General features: G+C 54.8%; 2 protein-coding genes across 2 annotated transcripts in view; both read left to right on the forward strand.

Moving 5' to 3' along the window:
* The window catches only part of LOC149521081 (Fc receptor-like protein 5), a 203,585-nt gene that overhangs the window by 152,942 nt on the left and 23,479 nt on the right, over window positions 1-27,164 (forward strand). The window lies entirely within an intron of this gene.
* LOC149521087 (olfactory receptor 6F1-like) lies at window positions 11,204-15,860 on the forward strand. The gene is made up of 2 exons (XM_089774141.1): window positions 11,204-11,725; window positions 15,402-15,860. The coding sequence occupies exons 1-2, from the start codon at window positions 11,204-11,206 to the stop codon at window positions 15,858-15,860; spliced, it is 981 nt and encodes a 326-aa protein (XP_089630267.1).

The raw sequence follows: 27,164 nt of genomic DNA on the forward strand, positions 1-27,164 counted from the left end.
GAGGTGGCCAGGAGAGATTCCTGCGGGAGCGTGGGCTCCTGTTCCGTGAGCGTGGGCTCCTGTTCCGTGAGTGGCTCCCCCCCAGGAAGGCGAGGGCATGGAGGGTAGAGCGGCAGCTGGTCGTCCCCCGAAAGTATCGCCTCAAGCTGCTGTATTTGGCCCACGATTCCCCCGTTGGGGGCCACCGGGGGATCCGGAGCACCCAGCTGAAGCTGCTCCAGCACTTCTATTGGCCGGGAATCTTTACAGCCGTGCAGCGGTACTGCCGGTCCTGTGACTCCTGCCAGAGGGGCGGGAAGGCCCAAGACAGGAGGAAAGCGGCTTGGGGGTCTCTACCCCAGATAGACCCTCTGGGCTGGCTGAGAGAGTTATGGGAGGGGAAGTCCTCCCTGGATGGAGCATCGGGGGTGGAAGCCGCCCTGGCTGTCCAGAGAAGGCTCGCTGGGCTCATGGCCCCGGCCCGAGAAACCCCGGCCAGAGATCAAGGCCAGCGGAAGGGTGGGTGTGACCCCCGAGGACAGGCCTGCGCCAGTCGCCCTGGAGCGGGGCGGCGAGTGGACAGAGGGAAGCCAATTCATGTGGGGCCTCGCCACGGCCGGCCCGAGTCAAGGGGAGCACCCATGTCCCCAGGGCGGGTTCCCACGCAGAGGACCCGAACTTCCCCAGGTCACGAGCGGAGTGACCCTGCTCAGTTCGCTCTCGGAGGGGGGAGAACTGTGACGTAGTGGGGGTACCTGGCTGGTTTCTATGCTGCTGGCTCTGGGGGAACCCCCACTGGCTGCCGTGGGTACCACGACCCAGCAAAACAGGATGAGTCACTATGCAAACCAGTGGCCAGACACCCCCCATGGAGAGGAACAAAGGAAGGTGGAATGCTGCCTTGGCTTGGGGGCAGGGCTGGAAGTTAGTGAGTTGGTTGCTGGCTGTCGGAGGGCATGGAGGAGAGCCTAGGGGAAGGGGCTGGAGTTTAGGGGCCCAGTCTCCCCCATCTCAAGGGGGCCTGAGGCATCCTAGCCCAGTTCCTGTAACCAGATTACATCTGTGCTGCGCTGTGCTGGAGGAGCAATAAACCACCCTCAATTCCACTGGCTGGTGCAGTCTGTTTGTGCCATTTCGGGGTGCAGGAGACGGGGAACCCCCAACGCGCCGTCACACCATGGACCCCAGGTTCAAAACCCCTGCAGTAGAGCCTCATGCCCAGGTTCAGTTCTGCCTGTCGGAGTCTCGTGTTCTGCTGGTTTTTCACCAGGACCCTGGAGATTTTTTTTCAAACCCACTTTTCCTTAAGACTCATCCTAGAACATCTCACACAAAACACTTTCAAATGCCCCATTGCCGCTCATGCGCTTTACACGGAACAATATTTTTCAGCATTTCAAGGCTGGCAAACCTTTCCATGAAAATATATTCAGAATCCCACCATGATAGATGTAGAGAATAAAATATTTTATCAGTGACAACAAGAAACCTGTTTAATACAACCACTATGTGTGACCTCAGAAACTCTGAAGCTTTTAATGATTCCAAATTTATTCTAAAAGATGTACTTTCATTGTATCAGGAAAATACAATGTGTAAAAATATCAGTGCCCTACAGGTACCCCTCTCGGATTGCCTTTCATTTTTTCTGCCCCCAAATTAGTTGCCAAATAAAGATTGAATCTTCTCTCAGCATCACATAAACCATACCACTCACAACTCAACCCACAACTTGGATTTTAAATAGAGGATATATTCAAGAAAGACATCCAGACTCAATGTAAACAGTTCATGTGACGGCATATTTACCACCTCTCTCATCCAACCCTAACCCTAACTCAATTGTTAACAACTCTCACTCTTTAAAACATGCACCTGACCTCTTGTTTCAATGTGTCTAACTTCAGTTTCCAGCCAGGGGATTTTTTTTTCTGCTCGATGAAGCAGTTTTGAACTCTCAGAAATCTGTTCCCCGGAAAGTCTTCTCCGCCTGTTCTTAAATAATCTGTTTGGATTGAACTTCACTGTTACATTTTTTCCTCCGCCTTTCTGTATTCCTTGCTAGATTCTTTTTCTATATCTCTTTAATTGAGCAACAACATCAACACAGCAGCCAAAGTGCCACTTACGTGTGCCTTGTAGTGACAGACTCAAGGAACTCAATCCATTCCGAAATGTCTTGGTTGCCCGTACGTAGCACCTACATCAGGAGTAAATTGGCTCTTCTAACAGAGACATTCAAAAATGCCGCACTGAATGGTGGTTGAAAGAAGACAAATTCACACTAGACATAAGATGCACGTTTTAACATGGAAGATAATTAACACTTTACCGAGGATTGTGATAGATTCCTCATAATGGACTGCTTTTAAATTAAAAGTGGATTTTTTCCTAAAAGTTCTTCTGTAGGAGTTTTTTTCCAATGAAGTGTTACACAGGATTTCAGCCTAGAGATCAAAACGGTCCCTTCTTGTCCATGAAATTGTGAGCCAAGGAACATCAAAGCGTAGGAATAGGTCTGCATAGTTATACAGATCTCACCTTTTCAGACTGGCTATGATTCAGATGCTGTAATCACAAATTAAGTAAACGCCTCTCTTATTTTCCAAATTACTCTCTGTCAGTCTTCATTGCTCTACTATCATGTTGCCTCTGCCCATCTGGGAAATAAACTTTGCCTGCATCCGTTCTATAAATACGTTTTTTAAAGTGGGATGGTTTCATCTGGGCTCTGCCAATACCAGTGGGAAATTACAAATGGAAAAAGTTTCCTAGGACTTGTTGAGCTATGTAAACAAATTGAACAGAAAAATGGTCATCTTCTTTAAGGATCACATTTTCAAAAAAAACTAAAGAAGTTAGGTACAAACCTCCCATGGAATTCAGATGCTCAAATCCCATAGGAATCTTTGGAAATCCCACTCTGTAATTTGAAAACAGACGCCAGTGATTAATTTGTTATTAATTTCTCACTCTTTGATTTTTTTTCATTATTCCCCCCCCCCCCATCAAATTTTGGAAGGCTGTTCTGAAAAAACACTGGAAAATATTTCCCTTCAACAGTCACCAATTCGTTATCCATTTTGCAAGCACTTCTATGGATTGCATTCTTAAACACACAAACTATAGCAGTTGTAGCAAATGAGTGTATCAGGGTACCTGTGTGAATGAAGGTGTTCAGTCACCTTGCAAGTGAAAAACATATTTGAGGTTGAAAAAAATTAATTTACCTTTGTGAAAGCAAAAGTTAAAAAAAAAAACTCCCAAAACTCTTCTTAGATCAGATTCACCCTGAAATGCATTGCTTCAAGTTTTACTGTTTTGAGAAACAACGATCAGTTTCACACATACTGAATAGGAAATGACCCACAAGTAATGGACCAGAAGCCAAATATGAGCCAGCAGTGTTACATGGCAAACATGATTCTGGGATGGATGAACATGAGTGTTGTGAGCAAGACACAAGAAGTCATTCTTCCGCTCTGCACTGCACTCAGACAAACTGTTCTCCTTGGCCTCTGATGATAGGACAAGAAGCAATAAGCTTAAACTGCAGCAAGGAAGGTTTAGGTTGGACATTAGTAAAAATGTCTTAATTGTCAGGTTGGTTAAACACTGGAATAAGTTGCCTAGGGAGGCTGTGGAATCCCCATCTCTGGAGATATTTAAGAGCAAGTTAGACAGACACGTGTCAGGGACTGTCTAGAATGTACTGGGTCCTGCTGTTAGGGCAGGGGACTGGACTCAATGACCTCTCGAGGTCCCTTCCAGTGCTAGAGTTCTATGAAGAAGGGGTTGGTGCGAGGACAGTGGAGCAGCCTGGGACAAGACTCTCGCAACATGCAAACTGGTGTTTAATTAGGAACTGAACTATTTCCGCATGGGGGGAAGGGAAAGAGACAATTAGCCAAGGCACATGGAAGGCAAGTGCCTCTGTGCAAGTCCCACTGGGCATTGTTAGCTCCAAAGCTCTGGAGACAAAACCAGTCAGCGGGGGAAAGGCTGGTGCTGGGCAGTCATGAAAAGTGTGAAGATATCAGAGGATACAAACTTCAGGACACGCTGAGTGGGGTCCCAGTGGGCCAGGCTGGGATTGCTCTGCTGGGGCAAATGGCAACGAAGGGGGCAGACAGTCCCCCAAACTGTCAGTCTGATATTTAGATTGTTCAAACGGGGGAGCAAAAAGCTTCTGCAGGACTTTGCTGGGACCCAGGAGCCAGAAACACAGTTCCCTTAAATCAGTGCTGACCAACCAGTCCATCGGGATCTACCAGTAGATCCTGGAGCCTCTGGCAGGGGATCCCGACTGGTTTGGCCAGGAAGCTGTCAAGTGCTGGCACTAATATTGCTCTTCCACCCACTGTCATGCTGCTCCTGCCCTCTGCCTTGGAGCGCTCCCTTGGGAGCCTCCTGCTTGCTGGGCAGGTGTGGGAGGGGGAAGAGGAAAGGAGCTGATGTCAGGGTGTCCCTCCTCCCCCCTCTCTGTGTGGGGTCAGGAGAAGGGGATGGAGGGAGCTTGGCAATGCAAATCCCTGCCACGCTCACAGTCTGTGTGTCTCTGTCATTTCTCTCTCACACACACACACACAGACCCTGCCCTTCCCCCTCCTCTCTGGTCCCATCATGTATGCGGGGGGGAGGGGAGAGGGGAGGTTACCACTTTCACTGCTTGCAAAGTGGGTTAGTTTGGGTTTGACTGGGCTGTGCAGACATCACTTTCATTTCATTTCTCTGGGTTGTTTAAATGTGACTCTGAGCAGTGAGCTCTAAAATGCCAAACCTGCCACGTCTGGAGTCATTATCCCCGTGGTAACTGCTGCTCCTGGGTGTGGCTGGCATGTCCCTGCAGCCCCTGCGAGGCAGAGCAGGGGGTGTCCACATGCCGTCCTTGCCTGCAGACACCACGCCTGCCCCTCCCATTGACCAATACCAGGGAACTGTCTGTAGATGAGGGGCAGCACATCAAACCGTGAGGCCACTGCAGTACGTAGCAGCTGCTCTCAGGAGCACTGTGGGGCCAGGGTGGGTGAAGATCAAGCGCCAGGCCCTGTGCTCTCTGTGTGAATGCTCCAGCCCTTGCACAGCCCAGCACCCCTCCATAACGTCAGGGGGCCCCTTATCCTGCCTCCTAGAGCAGGGGCCAGCTGGTGTGGGATCCCCAGCCGCTCCCAGGCTGTGTCTACACTTGCTCCAAACACACCCTCACTGCCAGGTGCTTTTGTGCAAGAGCATCCATGGCGTGTGTGTGCTCTCAGGGCGTCCTTAGGATCCATGGTGCCCTAGGTGGGATTGTTAAACTGGTGCCCCTAGGCCTGACTTGCTCTTCCACCCCCTTCCCTCAGACTGTGCTGCAGGCAGAGCATTCGGCTCTCTCTAGGACCCAGCCCTGCAGTTACATGCCCCACTGCGTCCCGTCACAGGCATGCGCAGCACATCTCATTAGGCTGTGCACCCAGGGAATGTTTTACATGTTCTCTTTGACCCCCATTAGCCAGGCCCCTGAGCCCTGTTAACCACGCCCCTGGCCCCATTAGCCTCTGCAGGCAACACTCTCGGGGCAAGATGGACACGTGACCAAAAGTAACTGCTGCTCCTGGACGTGGCTGGCAAGTCCCTGCAGCCCCTGAGAGGCAGAGCAGGGAGTCGCCACACGCTGTCCTTGCCTGCGGACTCCGCTCCTGCAGCTCCCATTGATCAATATCAGGGAGCTGTGGCATCAGTGTCTGTAGCCTCAAGCCACTGCTGTAATTGCCAGCTGCTGTGAGGAGGGCTGTGGGACCAGGGCAGGTGTGAGTCTGCCGTAGCTCTGCTGCTCCATCCCTGGGCCAGCTGTCCCCAGCCATTCCCAGGCTATGTCTACACTGGTGGGTTCTTGCACAAGAACACGTCCACACTGCCATGTGCTTTTGAGGAAGAACATCCTTGGCAGTGTGGATGCTCACTTGTGCAAGAAAACTCTGATGGGCATTTTAGCCATAGGGATTTCTCACGCAAGAAACCACTGCCACGTGTCCACACAGCCCTCTTGCACAAGGGCTCTTACACTTGTTAGAACAGAGTGTAGCTCTTGTGCAAGAAGCCCTCTCTTCCCACACTTGAAGCTATATCTAAACCTGTGGGTTCTTGCAAAAGAAGAGCCGTTCTTCTGCAGAGTGTCCACACTGCCCACCTACTGCTGCGCAAGAAGATTTACACTATGGCTTAGTAAGAGATGACCTCTTGCACAAGAGCTATGCTCTTTTCTTACAAGTGTAAGCTTTCTTGTGCAAGAAGGCAGTGTGGCTGCACAGCAGGGGTTTCTTGCACAAGAAAGCCCCATGGCTAAAATCAGAGCTTTCTTCTGCAAGGCTGTGTCTACACTGGCCCCTTCTCCGGAATAGGCATGCTAATGCAGAATTTTGGAATAGGGAAATCCGTGGGGGATTTAAATATCCCCCACGGGATTTAAATAGACATGGCCGCCACTTTTTTTCCAACTTGGGGAAAAGCCGGAAAAAAGCGTCTAGACTGGCGCGATCCTCCGGAATAGGGCTTTATTAGGATCCTCTGGATTCCTTGCAAGTAGGAATAAGAGATCCTCCGGAATAGGGCTTTATTCCGGAGGATCGCGCCAGTCTAGACGCTTTTTTCTGGCTTTTCCCCAAGATGGGAAAAAAGCGGCGGCCATGTTTATTTAAATCCCCCGCGGATTTCCCTATTCCAAAGTTCTGAATTAGCATGCCTATTCCGGAGAAGGGGCCAGTGTAGACACAGCCCATGAGTATGTCTACACTAGCCCCCTAGTTTGAACTAGGGAGTCTAATGTAGGCATTCAAAGTTGCAAATGAATCCCGGGATTTCAATATCCCAGGCTTGATTTGCATCTTCCCATCTGGTCGCCATTTTTCAATCCCCCTAGTCCGAATTAACTACCATGGGAAGCGAGTTGCATTCCTCAGCCGGGGACAATTGACCATTCAGCTGCCGAGTCGCCACTTGACTTCAAAGTGACTCATGGACACTGACACTGTCACAGCCAAGTCCTGCCGGTTCACAGCCTCTTGGGGTCTTGGAACCAAGAGCATAGAGCAGGGACAGAAATCGCTGGGGACATCACTGACCTCCAGTGAGGTGCAGGGACCCCCAGAGCAGCACAGTCACTAGCGAGCAACCAGCCGGCCTGTCAAAGCGCTGCTGTGTCGGACATGGCTCCATTCGCCACCTCTGGTGACGGGCTCTAATGACCATTTCTACCCTGTTCTCATCTGCCTTTAGTGGCTGAATGTGGGTGATGTAGCCTCGAAGTTTCCTGTCCCTTCCCGGCTCAGTATCAGCGTCTGTGGGGACATTTTCACACACACTTCAGTGAATCTCAAAAGGAGTTGGTTGAATTTCAGCGAGGCAGAGACTGCTCAGCCCTAGCGATGAAGCCCCTTTGAAAATGGGATCCAAGCTCCCCAGTCACTTAGATGCTCATTATAATGACACCTGAACTGAGCTGTTACAGACGCGGACAGGACAGGGACCTGGGTGTTCCTTTCCAAGGGCAGCAGGAGGTTTGTTTCCAGACCGGGCAAGCTCAGCGAACCAAGCTGAGATTGTCAAACCTGTTAAAGGGAAGTGGATGAGAATTTTGTGCACTTAGGCAGTTCTGACAAACTCAGCCACACAGCGTGTTCCTGGGATCCGTGTGTTATTTCTTGAGAGCCAGCGCAGACGTTGCGCGCCACAGAGGGATTTGCTTTAGGGCTCAAAGTTTCTCCCCTCCCTGGGATTTTGCCTTTGAGACTAGAAGTTTGCATCTGCTGATGTCATCTAGAACTAGACCAAACACCAACTTTCCTCACCGGTGATGTTCCCCGTGGGACTGGCACCTGGGGAGGCGGCCCCTGCCCGCAGCAGGCTATACAGCGCACCGAGAAGATTTTCCACAATTGGCGCAGAGCTGAGGCGTGGGGCGCGTAACCGGACAGGGCAAAGGAGCTTCGGTCGCTGCTCTGGGCTCTGAAGTTCCATTGACCGGGCCGGGGCGCAGGGGAACGCGCCGGGCAGAGCAGACAGACGGAGGAACCTGCCTCCGGCCCTGAGACGCTACGTGCGGAGGTGGGAGCCGGGATCCCGTTGCTGCCTGACCTGCCTTGGAGGTAAATCAGCCGTTTCCTCCCGGCTCCCTGCCGCTCCAGGGTTGTGGATTCAGGCTTCCAAATCACTTAGGTGCTCATTAAAATGATACCTGAACTGAACTGACCTGTTACAGACGCGGACAGGACAGGGACCTGGCTGTTCCTTTCCAAGGGCAGCAGGAGGTTTGTTTCCAGACGGGGCAAGCTCAGCGAACCATGCTGAGATTGTCAAACCCGCTTAAGGGAATTGGATGAGAATTTTGTGCCTAAACCACTTAGGCAGCTCTGACAAACTCAGCCACACAGCGTGTTTCTGGAAATCGGGTGTCATTTCTTGAGAGCCAGCGCAGCCTTCGCCCGCCACAGAGGGATTTGCTTTAGGGCTCAAAGTTTCTCTCCTCTATGGGATTTTGCTTTTGAGACTAGAAGTTTGCACCAGCCGGTATCATCCAAAAACAGACCAAACACCAACCTCCCTCGCCGGTGACGTTCCCCGCGGGACTGGCACCTGGGGAGGCGGCCCCTGACCGCAGCAGGCTATACAGCTCAGCGGAGAAGATTTTCCACAATTGCGGTAGGGCTGAGGCGTGGGGCGCGTCACCCAGAGAGGGCGAAGGAGCCTCGGTCGCTGCTCTGGGCTCTGACGTTCCAGTGACCGGGCCGGGGCGCAGGGGAACGCGCCGGGCAGAGCAGACAGACGGAGGAACCTGCCTCTGGCCCTGAGACGCTGCGTGCAGAAGTGAGATCCGGGATCCCGTTGCTGCCCGACCTGCCTTGGAGGTAAATCAGCCGTTTCCTCCCTGCTCCCTGGCGCTCCAGGGTTGTGAACCAACGTGGGTTTGGTAGGACACTAGCGGAGGCGGGGTGGATGGGGCTATGGGCGCTGGTCTCTAACCGTTCCCCGCCCCCAAAAGAGAGGATTTCAGATCACCAAAGAGCTTTGAGCTCACAATTTCCCTCGCTCCCATCAACCTGGTATCTGGGCTCCGCACTCTCTGGAACGTGTCTCTCCTGCCCCATCCCCCTGAGGTGCTAGGAGACCAGTGTGGCAGATGGGCACACGGCGTGTAGAGGGATCGATCTCTGGAGGAGTTTGGGCAGCTACTGGTGTGAAATCAATGGGTGCATGGTGTCTCCCCCACTCTGGCATTGAGCCCCATTCTGAGACAGTGATGGAGCCTTGCTAATGGGCCCAGTGAATCCTAGAGAGAGCTGGGAGCAGAGCTGGGACGGGATTCATAGAATCACAGGAGACTATAAATGAAAGGGACCTAGAGAGGTCATCGAGTCCAGTCCCCTGCCCTCATGGCAGGACCCAGTACCGTCTAGACCACCCCTGAGAGACATTTATCTAACCTGCTCTTAAAGAACCCCAAAGATGGAGATTCCACAACCTTCCTAGGCAAGATACTGCAGTGTTTAAGCACCTTGATAGTTAGGGAGTTTTTCCTAATGTCCAACCTAAACCTCCTTTGTCCAGTTTAAGCCTGTTCTTCTTGTCCTATCCTCACAGACCAAGGAGAAAAAATTTTCTCCCTTCTCCCTGTGAAATCCTTTTAGATAGCTGAAAACTGCTCTCATGACCCCTCTCAGTCTTCACCTTTCCAAGCTAAAGAAGCCCAATTCTTTGAGTCTTCCCTCATAGCTCCTGTTGTCTAGACCTTTCATCACTCTTGTTGCTCTTCTCTTGACCCTCTCCAATTTCTCCACGTCTTTCTTGAAATGTGGTGCCCAGAACTGGACACAATTCTGCAACTGAGGCCTCACCAGCGCAGAGTAGAGCAGAAGAATGATCTCTCGTGTCTTGCTTGCAACACTCCTGTTAATACCTCCCAGAATCATGTTTGCTTTTTCTGCAACAGCATCACACTGTTGACTCATATTTAGCTTGTGGTCCACTATGACCCCTAGATGGCTTTTTGCAGGCCTCCTTCCTAGACAGTCGTTTCCCATTCTGAATCTGTGAAATGGATTATTTCATCCCAAGTGGAATACATTTCATTTGTCCTTATTAAACTTCATCCTATTTACCTCAGACCATTTCTCCAGTTCATCCAAATCATTTTGAATTATGACCTTATCCTCCAAAGCAGTTGCAACCCCTCCCAGTTTCATAGCATCCGGCGGGGAGGTAAAACACTGACAAGAGAAATGCCAGCCCCTGACCCATGCAGTCTCCCTCCTTGCCCCTCCCAAGGAGGACCAAAGGGGTGGGACACAGACCCTGACTCACCCCCCCCCCAATGGAACATGATTTCTAGGAGGTGCCATCGGGGTGTGCACGGTGGGTGTCTCTGTGTCTGTGGAGGAGAAGGGTGGAGTGGGAAGGGGGTTGGTAATGGGGGAATGGGGCACTGGAAATAGGGGAATGAGGAACAGAGACCCAGGCAGGGCTCTGCATGATTGGAGCCTGGGTACAGAGCAGAGGGACAGGGGAGCCCATTGGTGTGTGTGGCTGGGGGTTACAAGAAGGGGTCTGTTGGGTGAATAGCTGTAGTTGGGGAGAGGGAAACTGTTGGCCCACAGAGATGCACCCGACAGGTGGGCATGGCGTGGGAATCCACCTGCTTGGACACTGGCCCCAAAACAAGTCTCACTATCTGCACTTCAGACTGTGCCCTGCTGCTTTCTGCCTAAAGGGGCAGAACCAGGGTGAAGGGAAGCCCCTCACACCAGCCCTTATGGGTCCCAGGACCGCTTGCTTGGTTTATTTCTGTGCTGGAGCGTCCTGTGAAATATCCCCTCCTGGCTGATCTCCCCAGTGGAACGGCCCCTCCCTCATTCAGCTTTTAGCCACCAGGCAGTGATGGGAGTGACTGCCTGATCTGGTGTCTGGCACATCTGTCAGGGTGTCTGTATTCCCTGTCTGAGCCCAAGGCCACAGGATTTGAGTGCCTGGTGCCAGCTTTCAAGATGCTCCACAGGGTGCAGAGACACGGTCTGTTTCACCTGGGCTCTGCTCAGAAATCGAGAGACGGCGATTCCCTTCCCCACCCTCCATTCCCCACTTGGCTGCTGTGCCAGGGCTGGCAGCAGGAGGCAATGAAGACAAGGCTGCCATATTACAATGAATGTTAGTTACTGCTCACAGTGTCCCTCTTTGTGCCCCACAGACACACCCAATGGCAAGCCAGGGACAAGGGAACCAAACCTCCATCACAGAATTCATCCTCCTGGGATTCGGGGAGCTTCCTGGCCTGCAGGTTCCTCTCTTCCTGCTCTTCCTCGTGATCTACCTGATGACCATGGCCGGGAACATCCTTATCCTGGCGCTGGTTGTGGCCCATCGGCACCTCCACACCCCCATGTACTTCTTCCTGGGCAACTTGTCCTGCTTGGAGATCGGCTACAGCTCCACCATCCTGCCTTGGCTTCTGGCCGGGCTCCTGACTGGGGACTGGACAATTTCCTTCACTGGGTGTCTCACACAATTTTACTTCTTCAGTGCTCTGCTGGCCACAGAATGCCTCCTCCTATCGGTGATGTCCTACGACCGGTATCTAGCCATATGCAACCCACTGCACTACACAGCCCAGATGAGTGGCAGGTCTTGTCTCCAGCTTGCCGGGGGATCATGGACAGGTGGATTCCTTGCTTGTAGTATAAGCACAGTGTCAATAACCCAGTTAACCTTCTGTGGCCCTGTGACGGCACGTTGGGGGTTCCCCGTCTCCTGCACCCCGAAATGGCACAAACAGACTGCACCAGCCAGTGGAATTGAGGGTGGTTTATTGCTCCTCCAGCACAGCGCAGCACAGATGTAATCTGGTCACAGGAACTGGGCTAGGATGCCTCAGGCCCCCTTGAGATGGGGGAGACTGGGCCCCTAAACTCCAGCTCCTCTCCCTAGGCTGTCTCATCCATGCCCTCCGACAGCCAGCAACCAACTCCCTAACTTCCAGCCCTGCCCCCCAGCCAAGGCAGCATCCACCTTCCTTTGTTCCTCTCCATGGGGGGTGTCTGGCCACTGGTTTGCATAGTGACTCATCCTGTTTTGCTGGGTCGTGGTACCCACAGCAGCCAGTGGGGGTTCCCCCAGAGCCAGCAGCATAGAAACCAGCCAGGTACCCCCACTACGTCACAGTTCTCCCCCCTCCGAGAGCGAACTGAGCAGGGTCACTCCGCTCGTGACCTAGGGAAGTTCGGGTCCTCTGCGTGGGAACCCGCCCTGGGGACATGGGTGCTCCCCTTGACTCGGGCCGGCCGTGGCGAGGCCCCACATGAGCTGGCTTCCCTCTGTCCACTCGCCGCCCCGCTCCAGGGTGACTGGCCCAGGCCTGTCCTCGGGGGTCACACCCACCCTTCCGCTGGCCTTTATCTCTGGCCAGGGTCTCTCGGGCCGGGGCCATGAGCCCAGCGAGCCTTCTCTGGACAGCCAGGGCGGCTTCCACCCCCGATGCTCCATCCAGGGAGGACTTCCCCTCCCATAACTCTCTCAGCAAGCCCAGAGGGTCCATCTGGGGTAGAGACCCCCAAGCCGCTTTCCTCCTGTCTTGGGCCTTCCCGCCCCTCTGGCAGGAGTCACAGGACCGGCAGTACCGCTGCACGGCTGTAAAGATTCCCGGCCAATAGAAGTGCTGGAGCAGCTTCAGCCGGGTGCTCCGGATCCCCCGGTGGCCCCCAACGGGGACGTCGTGGGCCAAATACAGCAGCTTGAGGCGATACTTTCGGGGGACGACCAGCTGCCGCTGGACACCCCATGCCCTCGCCTTCCTGGGGGGGAGCCACTCACGGAACAGGAGCCCACGCTCCCGCAGGAATCTCTCCTGGCCACCTCTCCCCCGGGGCTGAGCTGCACGGAGGCCAGCCTGGTCCCTCAGCCTCTGCAAGGAGGGGTCTGCCTGCACCTCAGCCTGGAATTCAGCTGCTGAGGCAGGGATCGGGACCTGTCCCCCACCTCTGCCTAGGTCCGGAGTCCCAGCCTGGCTGGACCCCGTGTCCACTGGGATGGGACCCTGAGGACGCTGCCAGGAGTCCTTCCCTGGACCCACGTTGTCAGCCCCCCGCTGGCTCTGGCTCCGGGTAGTGACTAGAGCCCGCTGGGATTCATGGGGCCACTCCTCTAGGTCGTTCCCCATCAGCACCTCGGTGGGCAAGTGCGGGTGCACCCCCACTTCCTTGAGGCCTTCCTTCGCCCCCCATTTCAGATGCACCCTGGCTACAGGCACCTTAAACGGGGACCCGTCTATGCCCTTCAGGGTCAGCTGCGCGTGGGGTAGTATCCGCTCCTGGGCCACTATGTCAGATCGGGCCAGAGTCACCTCCGCCCCCGTGTCCCAGAAGCCCGTCACCTTCCTACCATCCACCTCCAGGGGTATGAGGCACTCGCTCCGCAGGGGCCGTCCTGCCCCCACCCGGTACACGGAGGAATCCGCCTCCTGAGAATCAGACCTCCCAGGGGAGGTGCACTGAGCATCCTTCCCCTCTCTCTGAGCTGAGGTTTGCCTGCCAGCCCCTGCCTCTGGGGCAGCCTGCCCTTCCTCCCGCCCCAGCCAGTTAACCCTGGACAGTCCCCGGTCCTGGGACCTGGTGCACTGAGCCCTCTTGTGGCCTTTTTGCCCACAGCGATGGCAAGTTAGGCTTTGGGCTGTCTCTGTCCAGGCCCTGGCTGGTTCTCTGGGGCGCAGACGACCTGTTCCTTGGTCTCGCCCCGTAGTTGACTCCCTCCGTCGCTCAGCCGAGATCCGGTCTCTGCGCGGTTCCCTTTCTCTCCGGGACTCCCGTTCACACCCGGACCGGCTCTCCGTGAACTCATCCGCCAGTCTCCCGGCCTCCTGGGGGTTCTCTGGTCTCCGGTCCTTGAGCCACAGCCTCAGTTTGGGTGGGCACGCTTCATAGAACTGCTCCATCATGACCAGCTTGAGCAGCTCCTCTGCGGTCTGGGCTCCTACTCCAGACACCCACTTGCGGCAGTATTGCGCCAGGCGGGAGGCCAGGTCCACATAGGTCTCCCGTGGCCCTTTCTGTACCCCCCGGAACTTCTTCCTGTACATCTCGGGGGTCAGCCCGAACTTGTGCAGCAGGGCCTCCTTGACTCGGTTGTAATCCCCTGGCTGTAGGTCCTCCAGCTGGCTGAGCACTCCGGCCGCCTCCTGGCTCAGTGCGGGGATGAGCTCCTGCAGCCAGTCAGCTGGGGGGACCCGTTGCAGTCCACAGGCCCTCTCAAAGGAGCTGAGGAACCCGTCTATGTCACCCATGTCCTTCAATTGGGCCACCACGAGCCTCTCCAAGTGGCTGGCAGCCCTGGGACCTTGGGGCCCATCCGCACTTGGCGCAGCCGGTGCCCCGCCGGTTCTCCGCTCTGCCATGGCCAGCTCATGCTGTCGCTGCCTCTCTCGATCTTGGCGCTCCTTCTCTCGGTCCTCTACTTCCAATTCCCTGATCCGCAGCTGGATCTCCAGCCGCCGCAGCTCCGCTGGGCTGGCCCCTGCCCTAGATGGGCTACGGCTTGCAGGCCTCCCGGGAGATGCTGTCTCATCTCTCCGTTGGGTTCCAGCGCTCCTCCCCCTCTCTGAGCCTGACACACTCTCAGGGGGGGTCTGGCTGCTTCCCCTGGGGACAAGATCCTGGCCCTGTGGCTGGTCATTCTCTTCCAGCTGGGTAATCAGCTGGGCCTTGGTTGCTTTCTGCACAGGCAAGCCCCTCTCTCTGCACAGCCCCACCAGCTCTGCCTTCAAGAGTCGGGCGTAGGCCATCTGCCCGCTGGGCCCCTCGGTGCAGACTCACCAGTCTAGTGCTGCAGCGCCCCACGATTCCCAGGAACCGCTTCGCTCTGTCTCCAGCACGCCTGGCTCCAGGGCTCTTGCTTCTACTGCGCCTTGTCGCTTGCCGCTGGGAGCTTCATCCACGGGGTGCAGTGCATCCCACCCCTGACACCAGTGTGACGGCACGTTGGGGGTTCCCCGTCTCCTGCACCCCGAAATGGCACAAACAGACTGCACCAGCCAGTGGAATTGAGGGTGGTTTATTGCTCCTCCAGCACAGCGCAGCACAGATGTAATCTGGTCACAGGAACTGGGCTAGGATGCCTCAGGCCCCCTTGAGATGGGGGAGACTGGGCCCCTAAACTCCAGCTCCTCTCCCTAGGCTGTCTCATCCATGCCCTCCGACAGCCAGCAACCAACTCCCTAACTTCCAGCCCTGCCCCCCAGCCAAGGCAGCATCCACCTTCCTTTGTTCCTCTCCATGGGGGGTGTCTGGCCACTGGTTTGCATAGTGACTCATCCTGTTTTGCTGGGTCGTGGTACCCACAGCAGCCAGTGGGGGTTCCCCCAGAGCCAGCAGCATAGAAACCAGCCAGGTACCCCCACTACGTCACAGTGTGGCCCCAACGGTATCGACCATTTCTTTTGTGACTTTATTCCCCTTGTAAAACTCTCCTGCAATGACCCTCTGCTGATGGACACGTTGGCGTTCTCAATGTGCTTGATTTTAATACTGGTCCCCTTCCTGCTCACCTCGGTGTCCTACATCTGCATCATCAGCACCATCCTCAGAATCCCCTCCACCACCGGGAGGCAAAAGGCCTTTTCCACCTGCTCCTCCCACCTCATCGTGGTGAGTGTTTACTATGGAGCGCTCCTGATTGCCTACATGTTCCCGACCACCGACCTCCCGAGCAATTTCAAGAAAGTTCTTTCAGTCTCCTACACCATCCTGACGCCCCTGGTCAACCCACTCATCTACGCCCTGAGAAACAGGGAGGTCCAGGAGGCCCTGTGCAAAACTTGCAGGAAATTAAGGTTTCCAAGATACTGGCCCATTGGGTTGCTTAGGTGACAATGGAATAGCTGCAGCATGGGCGGGGTTAGGGCCAGTATCAAAGCCGACCAAATAGAAGGTTTTATTTCCACTCCCATCTGTGAGCTTCTTGCCCTGCACTTGTAGAGTCACAGTCTAGTGAGCAACGGGGTGCAGGGACCTTTTCCAAACCCTTGCTCCGTTATAGTTAGGACCAATGGCCAATGCTACTGGGGAAGTACCAGCAGGCTGCAAGGGACATGAACTGGTGGCTCTGTGAAATGAAAAGAGCTGGGTAGATTGAGCCCAGAGAGAGGTGCAGGTGTCGGTCGCATGCTCTGTGCCTTGGGCCAGCTCTGCACCGAGAGCCAGCAGGGAGCATGTGACCGGTCCAATAAGACACTGACCAGGGGTAGCCAACCCGTTTGAGATGAAGAGCCACAATAGCAGTGGAGACAGTGTGAAGAGCGGGGACAAAGTTGTTGAGAAAAAAACCAAACCACAACCACGTGGCGGGGGGGAAAGAGATTTTGGTACTTCCATCCCAGGGCACGGCTTCTCTCTCTTTTTTTTGGTTAACAACTTTTCCCCGGGGTCTTTTTTGCGGGGATCGGGGGGGGGGGGGTGTGAAGGGAGCTCAACGACTTTGTGCTGGCCTTTCATGCTGTCGCCACTGCTATTGTACCTCACAAAAAACGCACTGGGAAGGGGTGAGAGGTGCCAGCTCTGGGAGGGAATCTGGATGCAGGAGGAAGGAGAGAAGAGGATGCTGGCTCAAGGGGTCCCAGGCTGCACAGTTTTGGTGTCAGGGGGATGGGTTAGGGTTGTGTGCAAGCTGCAGGCTTGTAGCAGTGAAGGTTCAGGAGTTTGGGCTGGGGTACATGAGGGGCTCAGGGCAGGGAGGCTGGTCAGGGACGGATGAGGGTTTTGCGGGGCCCAGGATGGCAAAATTTTGCAGGGCCCCCCCTTTGGAGAAAAAACAGAAAAAAAGGCATCAAATGTGCAAATTGAAGGCTATTTGCATATTAAATGTGAATTGAGTAAATGTGATAGAAACTTAAATTTACTTGGATAATTTTTGTTTTAATGATATTGTAATTCATTCGTAAACACAATTCTGCATTAATAATTAAACATTTTCATTTGTATTTAAATCTATTCTAGCTGTCTAGCTCTTTTGGCAGCACATTCTTCAATTATGTCAGTAAAGTCCATTTCTTTACACGGGTCTTTTTCAATCGATATAGTCGAAAGATCTACAATACGCTCCTGGCTCGCAGTAGATTCTCTTTGGCTGCCCATGGCTGGTATTTGCCAGGCAGTGTTGGGTGTTGGCAGCCAGGCAGCATTGGGACTTACTGGGGCCAGATGGAGTGTGGGTGTTGAGACTTGGGGGGGGGGGCAGGGGGCGTATGGGTGTTGGGGTTTGGGGGGCAGGCAGCATTGGGTGTTGGGGGGAGGCAGTATGTGGCTGTTGGGACTTGGGGGGCCAGGCAGCATTAGGTGTTGGGATTTGGGGGGGATAGGCAGCGTGTGGCTGTTGGGACTTGGGGGGCCAGGCAGCATTAGGTGTTGGGATTTGGGGGGGATAGGCAGCGTGTGGGTGTTGGGACTTGGGGGGGCAGGCAGTGTGTGGGCACTCGGGTTGGGGGGCAGGCAGGGTGTCGCTACATGGAGGATGGCGCACAGATGGGCCATAGGGAGGACCAGTGGGCAGGGGTGTCTGACGCATCAGACAGGCCAAAATGACCATTTCAGCCTATTGAACAGCTCCTGGCTGGGCGGGGGCAGCTGGCAACTTCCCCTGCTCCCAGGGACGGGGGGGAGGAGGTGGCGCTGTCTGTGGAGCTGGGTTGCGCTGCACCCATGAGTGGGGGGGAGGTGGGGACTGGAGACAGGAGACGGGGATGTTTCCTTTGTTTAATAAATGAATTTTAGAGGCAAAATGTGTTTGGATACATGTTTGTTATGTGTCCTTCACATTTAAGGTAGCTTTATTTCATACAAAATTAAATGCTGGTTTTGTTTATTTTAAATAGAATTTCCCTCCAGACAGAAGTAGATGCAAATCATATGTTTTAAAAAAAGTAGGCACCACTTAGCAAATAATAAATGAGGTAAAACAGGAAATATTAGGAAAATATTTTAAAAGTATAATTTAAATGATTAATTACTCATTTAAACCTAGGGTTTCTGCTTGCCAGATTAAATCATGATTAAAATTAGAGATTAAAATCAAAGCTATTTAAATCAATCCACCCTGCTTCAGAGGCTGTTTTGTCCGTTCCTGAAGGAAAAAGCACCGGGCTGCTCTCATGGAATAGGTCCTAGGCTAGTGGGGTTTTGTTGTGTGGTGCCTGTTTTGTTCTGGACAGTTGAGCTGGGGAGTTGAAACAAAAGTTCCCTTAATCCCTTTGAACTGTTTCATTGTATAGTGAGGCTGATTCTTGTCCCTGGACACCAAGAGTCGGACAGTTTATGTGTTGGGGATGGAGTCTGAGTGATTATAAGATTTCTAATAAATTCCCTTTGCAGAGTGCGGAGTGGGACTCGGCCTCCAGCACTAGGTGATGTGAATAGTTGCCTGCTTTGGAAGTCTGTAACTGACTTGGTGTGGATGAACCTGCCACAGCTCCCATTGTCCTCACGTGGGGAGTCCCTGGTGCTCTCCTAGGAGATGAAAATGCCCCGGGGTTTGGGCTCCCCCTCTGAAGCGTGTACCCCACCCTCTAGGAAGCTGCACAAGCTGCATTTGTGAGTGCACCCTCCCCGGACAAAAAAAGGGGGCGGGGGCAAATTTTTTTTTGCTTGGGGTGGCAGAAAACCTAGAGGTGGCCCTGATGCTAAGCAGGGTGCTTTCGGAATCAGGTCTTTATCCCATGCCTCGCCTTGCCCACCAGCCCCTCCCAGAACGATTCCAATGCCCCCCCTTCCCTAGAACCCCCAGCCTGAGGACCGCCCCATTGGCCTGCGGGCGGCGCTGGGCTAAGTGACGTCATAAAGGACTCGGGCGGGGCTTTTTCTCTCCTGGGAAAGTCTGTGGAATTGCGGGAAGGGACAATTCCTTTCTGACACCTGCAGAGACGGCTCATGGGGCTAGGAGAGGCCGGGCGGAGAGTCCAGCCTGCCGGGTGAACTCTGGCAAGTCATTTCTCCGAGCCTCAGTTTCCCCTTCTGTAGGACGGGGCGGGGCATGTCGGGAAAGCGCTGTGACACCCACTGACGCAAAGATACATTTATGAATAAACAACAGCAACGCTGGCAACTCCCGGGGTCGTTCTCTCAGTCACCTGTAGGGAAGATGCACCAGGGATGAGTCTCCAGTGCGGTTGTTTTAGACACATTTGCGGGGGGAGGGAGAATTAATTTAGTCTTTACAGATGGAAGTAATGACGAGCCAGCCACGAGCAGACGAAAAATTCAGAAATGCGCGTTTCGAAACCCGGGTTCCCAAACCCTGCAGAAGGGTCACGGAGCGATTCGCTATCAGCTTCACAGAGCCCCCCTGCCAACGGCTGGGTCCTGAGCGGTGTGACAGCGCTGTTCTCTCCCGCAGCGTTTCTCAACCTGTATTTATAGCGCGCCCCCTTTTCAAAAGAACAGTGGAAGTTCCCCCAGAACCTACAGTTTTCAGACACATTTTTTGTATCATTGCAACACATTTGTTTAAACCGCTTAATGCCACGTTTGGGTAGAAAAAGTACAAACAGAATAAAGTGTTTTAGAAATGAATTAAAAACAATCAGTTTTCTCCAAATTTCAGTTGTGTTGAATTACCGCCCCCCCCCCAGACTTTTCTCAAGTACCCCTAATGGTTCTCGTACCACTGGTTGAGAAACGCTGCTCTAGTGACTGACTAGAAAGCCCGAGTGACAGGGGCTCTATTCCAGCTGGGGAAGGGCTGCTTCTGTCTGGCACAGCTGTTCTCTTCCGCCCGGGAGAGGGAGGCGGATACGCCCGGGTGGAAAATATTCTTTCTTTTCATTGAGAGGGAGGTTGGTTGGGGAAATCTCTTTGCTCTGAGCTCATTTGGCCTCGCTGTGCTACTCAGAATCCGCTTCCCCTTTTTGTGCGAGTCCCTGCTGGGCTCTGTGTCACTGTGTACGCCCTGGCGCAGTAATAGGTGCCGCTGTCTCCGGCTTCCAGGCTTCTCATTTCCAAATACACCTCGCCCTTGGAGGTGTCCCTGGAGATGCTCAAGCGGCTTTTCAGCGAGTCCTGGTAATACTTGTCCTCATCCCAATCCATACGGGACAACCACTCCAGGCCTTTCCCCGGGGGCTGTCGGACCCAGCTCATTGAAATCCCGCTAGTGGTGAGAGAGAATCCGGACACGGAGCAGGTGAGGCTCAGGGTCTGCGAAGGCTTCACCTGGGCGGCTCCGGGCTGCCGCAGTGTCACCTGGGAGCGGCCACCTGCAAAGAGCCAGGAGAAACCTCAGCCAGAGCGCGGGGCGCGGCGGGCTCCGGGGGGCAGAGACAGCTCGCGCCGAGGCACTTACCTGCCGCCAGGGCACAGAGCAGGAGAGACGGGAGCAGGAATTTCATCTCCCCGCTGGGCAGCCGGACAGACACAGGCACCGAGACCCGGAGGGAGCGACACCGGCTGGGCGTTGGGAGGGGCCGAGGGACTAGTGGACAGAAATAGTCTGTGCTGGAGGGGAAACAAACCCCCCATTTGCATAGCGCGCGCGGTATGCAAAGCAGGGGCCGGTTCGTTCGCCCTTTAGTGCCCAGAGATGCGGCCCCGGCCTCATAGTCCCCAGCGAGCGGCTCGTGCGGCTCCCACGAGTCACCAGCGAGGTGTCGCCTAGAAACCGAACCCGAGTCCACAGCCCCGTTGTGCTCGGCGCTGCACAGACCCGCAGTCACAGCGAGCCCGGCCCTTGGGAAGGGGCCACATCCCTCACCCTGAGGTGTCTGTGAGGGGCCTGCGCACGTGGGTGAGCCAGCGGGAAGGACACGGGTTATTATTATTCTAGTTATTGTTACTAGAAATCTCTGCTGGGATCCCCTAGTCTGACCTGCTGCTCTGCACGGGTCACGTGAGCATTGCTGAGTACAGAGCATGCTGGTTTGTGTGGACAAAGCACCGGGCTCGGACTCAGGAGACTTACATGCGGATCCTGGCTTTGTCCCTGCCGCTGGGTGACGGCGGGCAAATCCCTTCAGCTCCCTGTACCTCAGTTTCCCCATCTGTGAAGCACGACATAACAGAACTGACCTCTCCTTACAAAGAGCTTCCCAGTGCGGTGAGAAGCAGGTACCAGGGCTGATAGGAACATACAAGTGTCGGGGGTTCGTCCAGGGACACACGGGTAAGGTGAATATGCCATGTGACTTCCGGTCGCTTGCAACTTGCTTCAGACCAGCGGAGCGCTAATACTGGCCCGCGGGCCTGATTCGGTCTGCCAGGGTCAGCCCCTAGCGTGCACCCACTTCACCGTATTTACCTCAGCCTCCTTGGGTACGGTGATCACAGAGCTACGGGGCCTTCCAAAGCCACCACACGGGGGAGGGTTGCCTCATGCAGCTTCTAGCTCGAGCAAATGCCGAGAAGGGGGTTAGGTACCGAGCTCCAGTTGGGATTCACAGCCTTGGAGGTAAGTGCCTCAGCTGATAATAGCGCCCCCAAATCCCTTGACCACAGAAGGAGTTGATGGTGCTTCGTATTGCCTAGTGGTTAGATCACTTGCCTAGCAAATGATACAGCCAAGATCATCCTTCCTAAGCCTGATGTGGGAGCAGGGATTTGACACCCCACCCTCCACTGTGAAAGGGAGGGTGACATGGGGGGAACCCCCCCCTTAATTTTTCAGACTTAATGGGTATTAGCTTCAACAGGAGATATTGAAAGATTCTTCCCCCACGCCTCCCATTGTCTTGCATTCACGACATTTGCTCAGGGATATTTTGTTGGTGTCACAAGTGACACAGGGGCCTAATTCATACTTTGAAAAGTGACTTAGCGCTTCAGCCAGAAAACTTTCATTACTATGCGACTTAAGTGAGTCACGGGGCTATGAAGTTTGGGGCGAAATTATCCCGGACTGTTGACCGGTGCAAACGCTCTCTGGAGGGACTAAAGCTGCAGCCAGGCCGTGCTTATAGAGTTGTCCCTGGTGATGGTGAGTCGCCCTTGTAAAGCCAGGTCATAGCCAGTCCCCGACCGGGTGAGCTGGACTTGGGAATAAAAAGCGATACAAATTCAGTAAACTCTACTCGTCTTCTTTCTGGGCACTCTCCAATGGAGAAAATTTGCTTGTGAGCGGTGATAGGCGAACTTCCAAGGGGCGCTGGGTACCGAACTCGTACTGACTTTGAAGCGAGCAGGCTGGGCAGAGCCTCGCGCTGCGGTTCCATCCCAGCCTGCGGAGCCGAGGCCAAAAGTTCTGTCTCCGAAGCGAACGTGACGCTTTGCTGCCCCCGTGCGGATCTCTCCCGTCAGTAACCACAGAAACGACCCCCCCTCTTCGCCCTTTCAGCCTCAGAAAAGGGGAGGAGACGTGAGTGTGTCCGAGTGTCTCTGTGTCTGAGTGACTGTGTTTGATTTGTTTGTGTGTCTGCGCTGTGTGTTACTGTGTGTGCGGTTCGCGTGTGTGTGTCCTGTCCCAGCTGCGGACAGTCACTCCTGTTCTGTAACAGGCACAGGGGCGCACCTGGACTCAAGTCCCCTCTGCTGTCCGAAATAGACCCAGTGTCCAGCCGCTCTTGCTTCCTAAGGCCTCTGATAACTGACTGTGGCCTGTTTGCGTGTTTCCTTCCGTCACCCTCCGCCCCCCGGGCGCTGGCACAGAGCCGAGGGGCAGAAGGAACCGCTGCCACCTCTCTGCGTGACTTGCTGCAGAGCGCAGGCCGCGGGGGACCTTCTCTCCCGGGCCGGGGTGGCTCCGAGGAAGCTGGGCCCGGGTCTCTGTGGGGGAAGGGGAGCGCAGGAGCCACGTTGGAACGAGTCCAATGAATCCCGGTTTATATCAGTGCAAGTGCCCGATCTGCAAGCCGAGCCGGGCCGGGGGAACAGGGCTCCCGCCTCAACGGGACTGGCTGAGGCAGCCGGCGATGTCCGCCCCGCAGGCCCAGGGGAACACCGTGAAGCAAACGGGAGGGAGAGGGGGCGTTTCTAGGCAACGAAAGGGTTAAAATCTCCCCGCGGGTTTGTTTTTCATCCACCGAAGTTTGTTCTCGGTTCTGTGCGCAGCGCCCGGTTGTTCGTGTCTCTGCTGCCCCCGCGTGGCGGCCGCGGGTTCTGCACCTGGGTTTTTGCAGGAGCATCAATAGGTTTCGTGTCGCTGTGTCTCTCGCACAGTAATAGCGGGCGGTGTCCTCGGGCTTCAGGCCGGTCATTTGCAGGTGCAGCAGGTTGTTGGGGTTGTCCCTGGAGATGGTGAATCGGCCTTTGACTGAGTCTGCGTAGTACTGTGCGCTCCCATCGCTGTAAATATACGCGACCCACTCCAGCCCCTTCCCGGGAGCCTGCCGGACCCAGCCCATCCAGTAGCTGCTGAAGGTGAAGCCGGAGGCTTTGCAGGAGAGGCGCAGAGAGTCTCCGGGCTTCTTCACATCCCCTCCGGACTCCACCAGCTGCACCTGGCACCGGGCACCTGCGAATAAAGGGATGTTAGAAGAACCGGCATAAAACCAGCGAGAATTGTCTGGGCTCTGCCGCTTCATCGGGAACTAAATACCTTCCAGAGCTGCTAGAACGAAAACAGCTGCGACCCAAAGTCTCATTGTCTCTGCTGCTGGCGGGGAAAGTTCTCCGGGGACTGGCTGGTCCCTGCTCTGAGCCAAGGGGCTGCGGGTTGTCCCTGCGGGTGCAGGCTGGGCAGAGGGAGGCTCTGATTTAAACAGGAACCTCTCTCCCCTATTTGCATGGCCCGCTGCTTATAACGGACCCAGGCTCCTTCCCTTAACTCTGAATCGCTGGCTCGGGGCTCAGGGCGGAGTCAGACCCGCCCCGCTGTGTCTGTGCAGCGCCCAGCTCCAGGGGGGTGGGTTAAAGGGGAGAAGCAGTTGCCGGGTTCGAGCCCGGTTCCCCGGTATTGAATTTAGGGCCCGATTGTCACGTATTTATCCCGTTGCGTGGAGGTGTCCGAGGTCCTGTCCATGCGGGTCAGGAGGTCGGTGCCTGGAAGGGGCGGGGTCACAGGGTTGCACGGGGCTGGGTCACTCACTGGAAGGCTACAACTAAGGGGCTGGCGAGCGCGGTGTGTCCGGCAGCCTCTCCCCGGGCGCGGGCGGGGAATGAGGGTTTGGATCAGTCCGGGGGGGACCCGGGCTCACACAAACCGCAGGCGAAGGCGGCAAAGGGGAAGCAGCGGGAGTCGGTCACTGGAGCGGGGATTTGTGCAAAGGGGGCTCGGGGCGGGAGACTGGGGGCCGGCTCCCCCTGGCTGGGTCTGTGCAGCCGAGAGGCCGCCCCGTGTGACCGGCAGAGCGAGCCAGGCTGGATTTGCCCCCGTCACAGCAGCGAACAGCGGGAGGGAGGGACGTTGGGAGGCGGGAAAGCTCTGGGCTGTAGCCGAAGGAGGCCTGGGATTGTGGCAGGTCGGGAGCGGGGCCGGGACACACAGCGGCGTGGGGGGAGCTGTGGGCGGGGGTGTTAAACCTCGCCCCGCAGGGCTCGCACCAGGGCAGCGCTCGGGGATTCCGGAGGCGAATTAACGACCCGCGCTGCCCCAGAGCCACAGTCCGAATGAGCAGGGACGGAGAGACCCGGCTCAATATTTATAGCGAATATTCTAATGTCTATTGGCCGGGCCCAGACTGAGAAAGGTGCTTCCGTGGCTGCCCTGGGCGGGGGGAGGAGACATCGCCCGGCACTACAAGGGCAGATCTTATTGCAGGCGGCCCTTGTCCTGGGGCCCTGGGCTGCAGCCACTAACCCCTAGAGCGCGTGACAGGGCTGGAGCCGCATCCCCGAGCGCCAGGCTAGCGGGGTCCCCTCTCTGCCCCCACCTGCAGGCTCCGCCCCCAAAGCTCCCATTGGCTGGGGCTCATGGAGCTCTCGCGTGAACCACCTGGCTCCCCAGCTCCCTATCCCAGCCCTGAGCCCCTCCCGCACTGCAAACCCCTTCACCCCAGCCTGGAGCCCGCTCACCTTAAAAACGTCACCGCAGCCCCAGTGCAGAGCGTGCCCGCCCACCCGCCTCTACTGGGCATGCGCCAAGTGCTGCTGCAGTATAAAAGGGAGCCGCCCACCTCAGTCTGGTCTGACAGCCAAGGAGGAAGGACACACGGTGCCGGTTCTAGAGGAGCAGCGGAGGGAATCCCAACAGAACAAGAGGAGAGACACCCAGATTCAGAGAGGTGCCCAGGTACCCAGGGAGGTTGCAGCAACCAGCAGCATCGGCACAAGGAGCCCAGAGACTAGTGGGCTGTGTCTACACTGGGCCACTTATTCCGGAAAATCAGCTGCGAGCTGTCTACACTGGCCCTTGAATTTCCGGAAAAGCAACAATGCTCTACTATACAAAATCAGCCGCTATTCTGGAAAAGCTACGCTGCTCCCACTCGGGCATAAGTCCTTATTCCGGAAAACTGTTCCGGAAAAGGGCCAGTGTAGACAGCCCAGTAGTCTTTTCTGGAAAAAAGCCCGGATCGTGAAAATGATGATCGGGGCTCTTTTCCGGAAAAGCGCGTTTACATTGGCCACAGATGCTTTTCCGGAAAAAGGGCTTTTCTGGAAAAGCATCCTGCCAATGTAGGCGCTCTTTTTCCGGAAATACTTATAACAAAAACTATTATGTTTTAAGCATTTCCGGAAATTCATGCCAGTGTAGACACAGCCCTAGTGTAGGAGTCACAATAAGAAATAGCCCAGGGACTATCTATTGCCCCTACCACTATTGCTCCAGCCACTGGGCCACGCTGCTCTGCAGCCAGGGGCTGTCCCATTGATTCTGTCCACTGAGCAACGCCACCCTGAGGCTAAGGGAAGCCATATTGACTTATCCATGGGACTACCACACCCTTAGCTCACTCCAAAAGGCAATGAGCTGCACTTGCCATGTGACTACTAAAAAAAATTGGTGAAGAAAACACTAAGCCAAGTGGGGTAGAAAGAAAATTAAATGAAGACAGAACGGCTGGGTTGATTCTCTCTGGAACACACTAGATCTCACTTTCCTCCCAGATCTTGGAGCAGGACTAACCAAGTGTTTTGTCATGTGATGGTCCATTTCTCTCATGTCCGCTGGACTCTTTTTCTGTGCAGGAAAGAGCCCCTCTTCTGGCAAACTCATATTTAACCCTTGGCCAGGGTCTCTCCAGATTGTGGGCATTGACAGTGTCAGAGCAAACACTTACCCATCATGCTACCACATGTGACATGCGCATTACCAGTGAGATTACTGCAGGTGGCAACACACCCACATTTCCTAGAGTTTTAATATTACAGACACCCTTGTATAGTGTTAATCTGCCAGTTATGAACTTGTACATCCACCTTCCCTTGTCTAGGGCTGACTTGTATATCACCTGCCCCCATGGAATATTTCCAGCTCACAAAGAATTCTTTCTACACAGCCTGTACATAGTGAGCACAGCTGAGGATGCATCTGTGTCCAATTCTGGGCATCTTACTTCAAGAAAGCTGGGTACAAACTGCAAACATTGCAGAGGCGAGCAACCAAGGTTCAGATGTTTAGGGAATAAGACCTTTGAGGAAAGGAGGCGCGTGTGAGGCCTGGAGAGTAAAGAGATGAAAAGGCTGAGGACATGGTTGCCATATTCTCAGATGAGGCTGTAACAAGGATGAGGGTCAGTTTTTTCTCAAAGTCCACTGAAGGCAGGACAAGATAATAAAGGACTTAATCTGTGGTAAGGGAGGTTTGGGTTAGATATTAGGAAAAACTTTCTAACTCTAAGTGTTGTTAAGCTCTGGGACAGGCGACTTAGAGGGGCTGGAGAATCTCCATAGCTGGAGGTTCCTAGGAAGGGCTGAACAAACGCTGAGGTGGCCTGTGTTTAAGTAATCCTGCTTCAGCTCAGCGGAACGGACGAGGAGATTTCTGGACCTCTCAGCCCTGCCCTACGTGTCTGTGAGTCTATTGTGGTTCAGCGTGATGGGGAAGGGGTGACCAAATCTCAGCCCTTTCTCCTGCCTGAACAAACCCTGGGTAGCTTCCCCGTGGGGCTGTTCTCTGCCTGCCCGGCCCAGATGGGAAGCTGCATCTCAGGACTGGGCACAAGATTCCAGCTGGGCAGTCTCAAGGCAGCCGGACTGTGCTGGGGGATTGAATCTCTAAATCCATTCCTGTTACCTATTCCACCTGCTCCACCCCAGCACCCGGGGCTTTGGGTCCCTTATTGTGACAGCCATGATTCACGTTCCTGGCGTGTT

This window comes from Pelodiscus sinensis, chromosome 30 (assembly GCF_052426305.1).
Source record: "Pelodiscus sinensis isolate ZL-2025 chromosome 30, ASM5242630v1, whole genome shotgun sequence".
Taxonomy (NCBI): Eukaryota; Metazoa; Chordata; order Testudines; family Trionychidae; genus Pelodiscus; species Pelodiscus sinensis.

Bases quoted from the DNA above. Each gene is read 5' to 3' on its own strand.
- LOC149521087 (XM_089774141.1), top strand. From the start codon at position 11,204: ATGGCAAGCCAGGGACAAGGGAACCAAACCTCCATCACAGAATTCATC. The intron at 11,726-15,401 runs GTGACGGCACGT...ACTACGTCACAG, and splicing joins AGTTAACCTTCTGTGGCCCT to TGTGGCCCCAACGGTATCGA.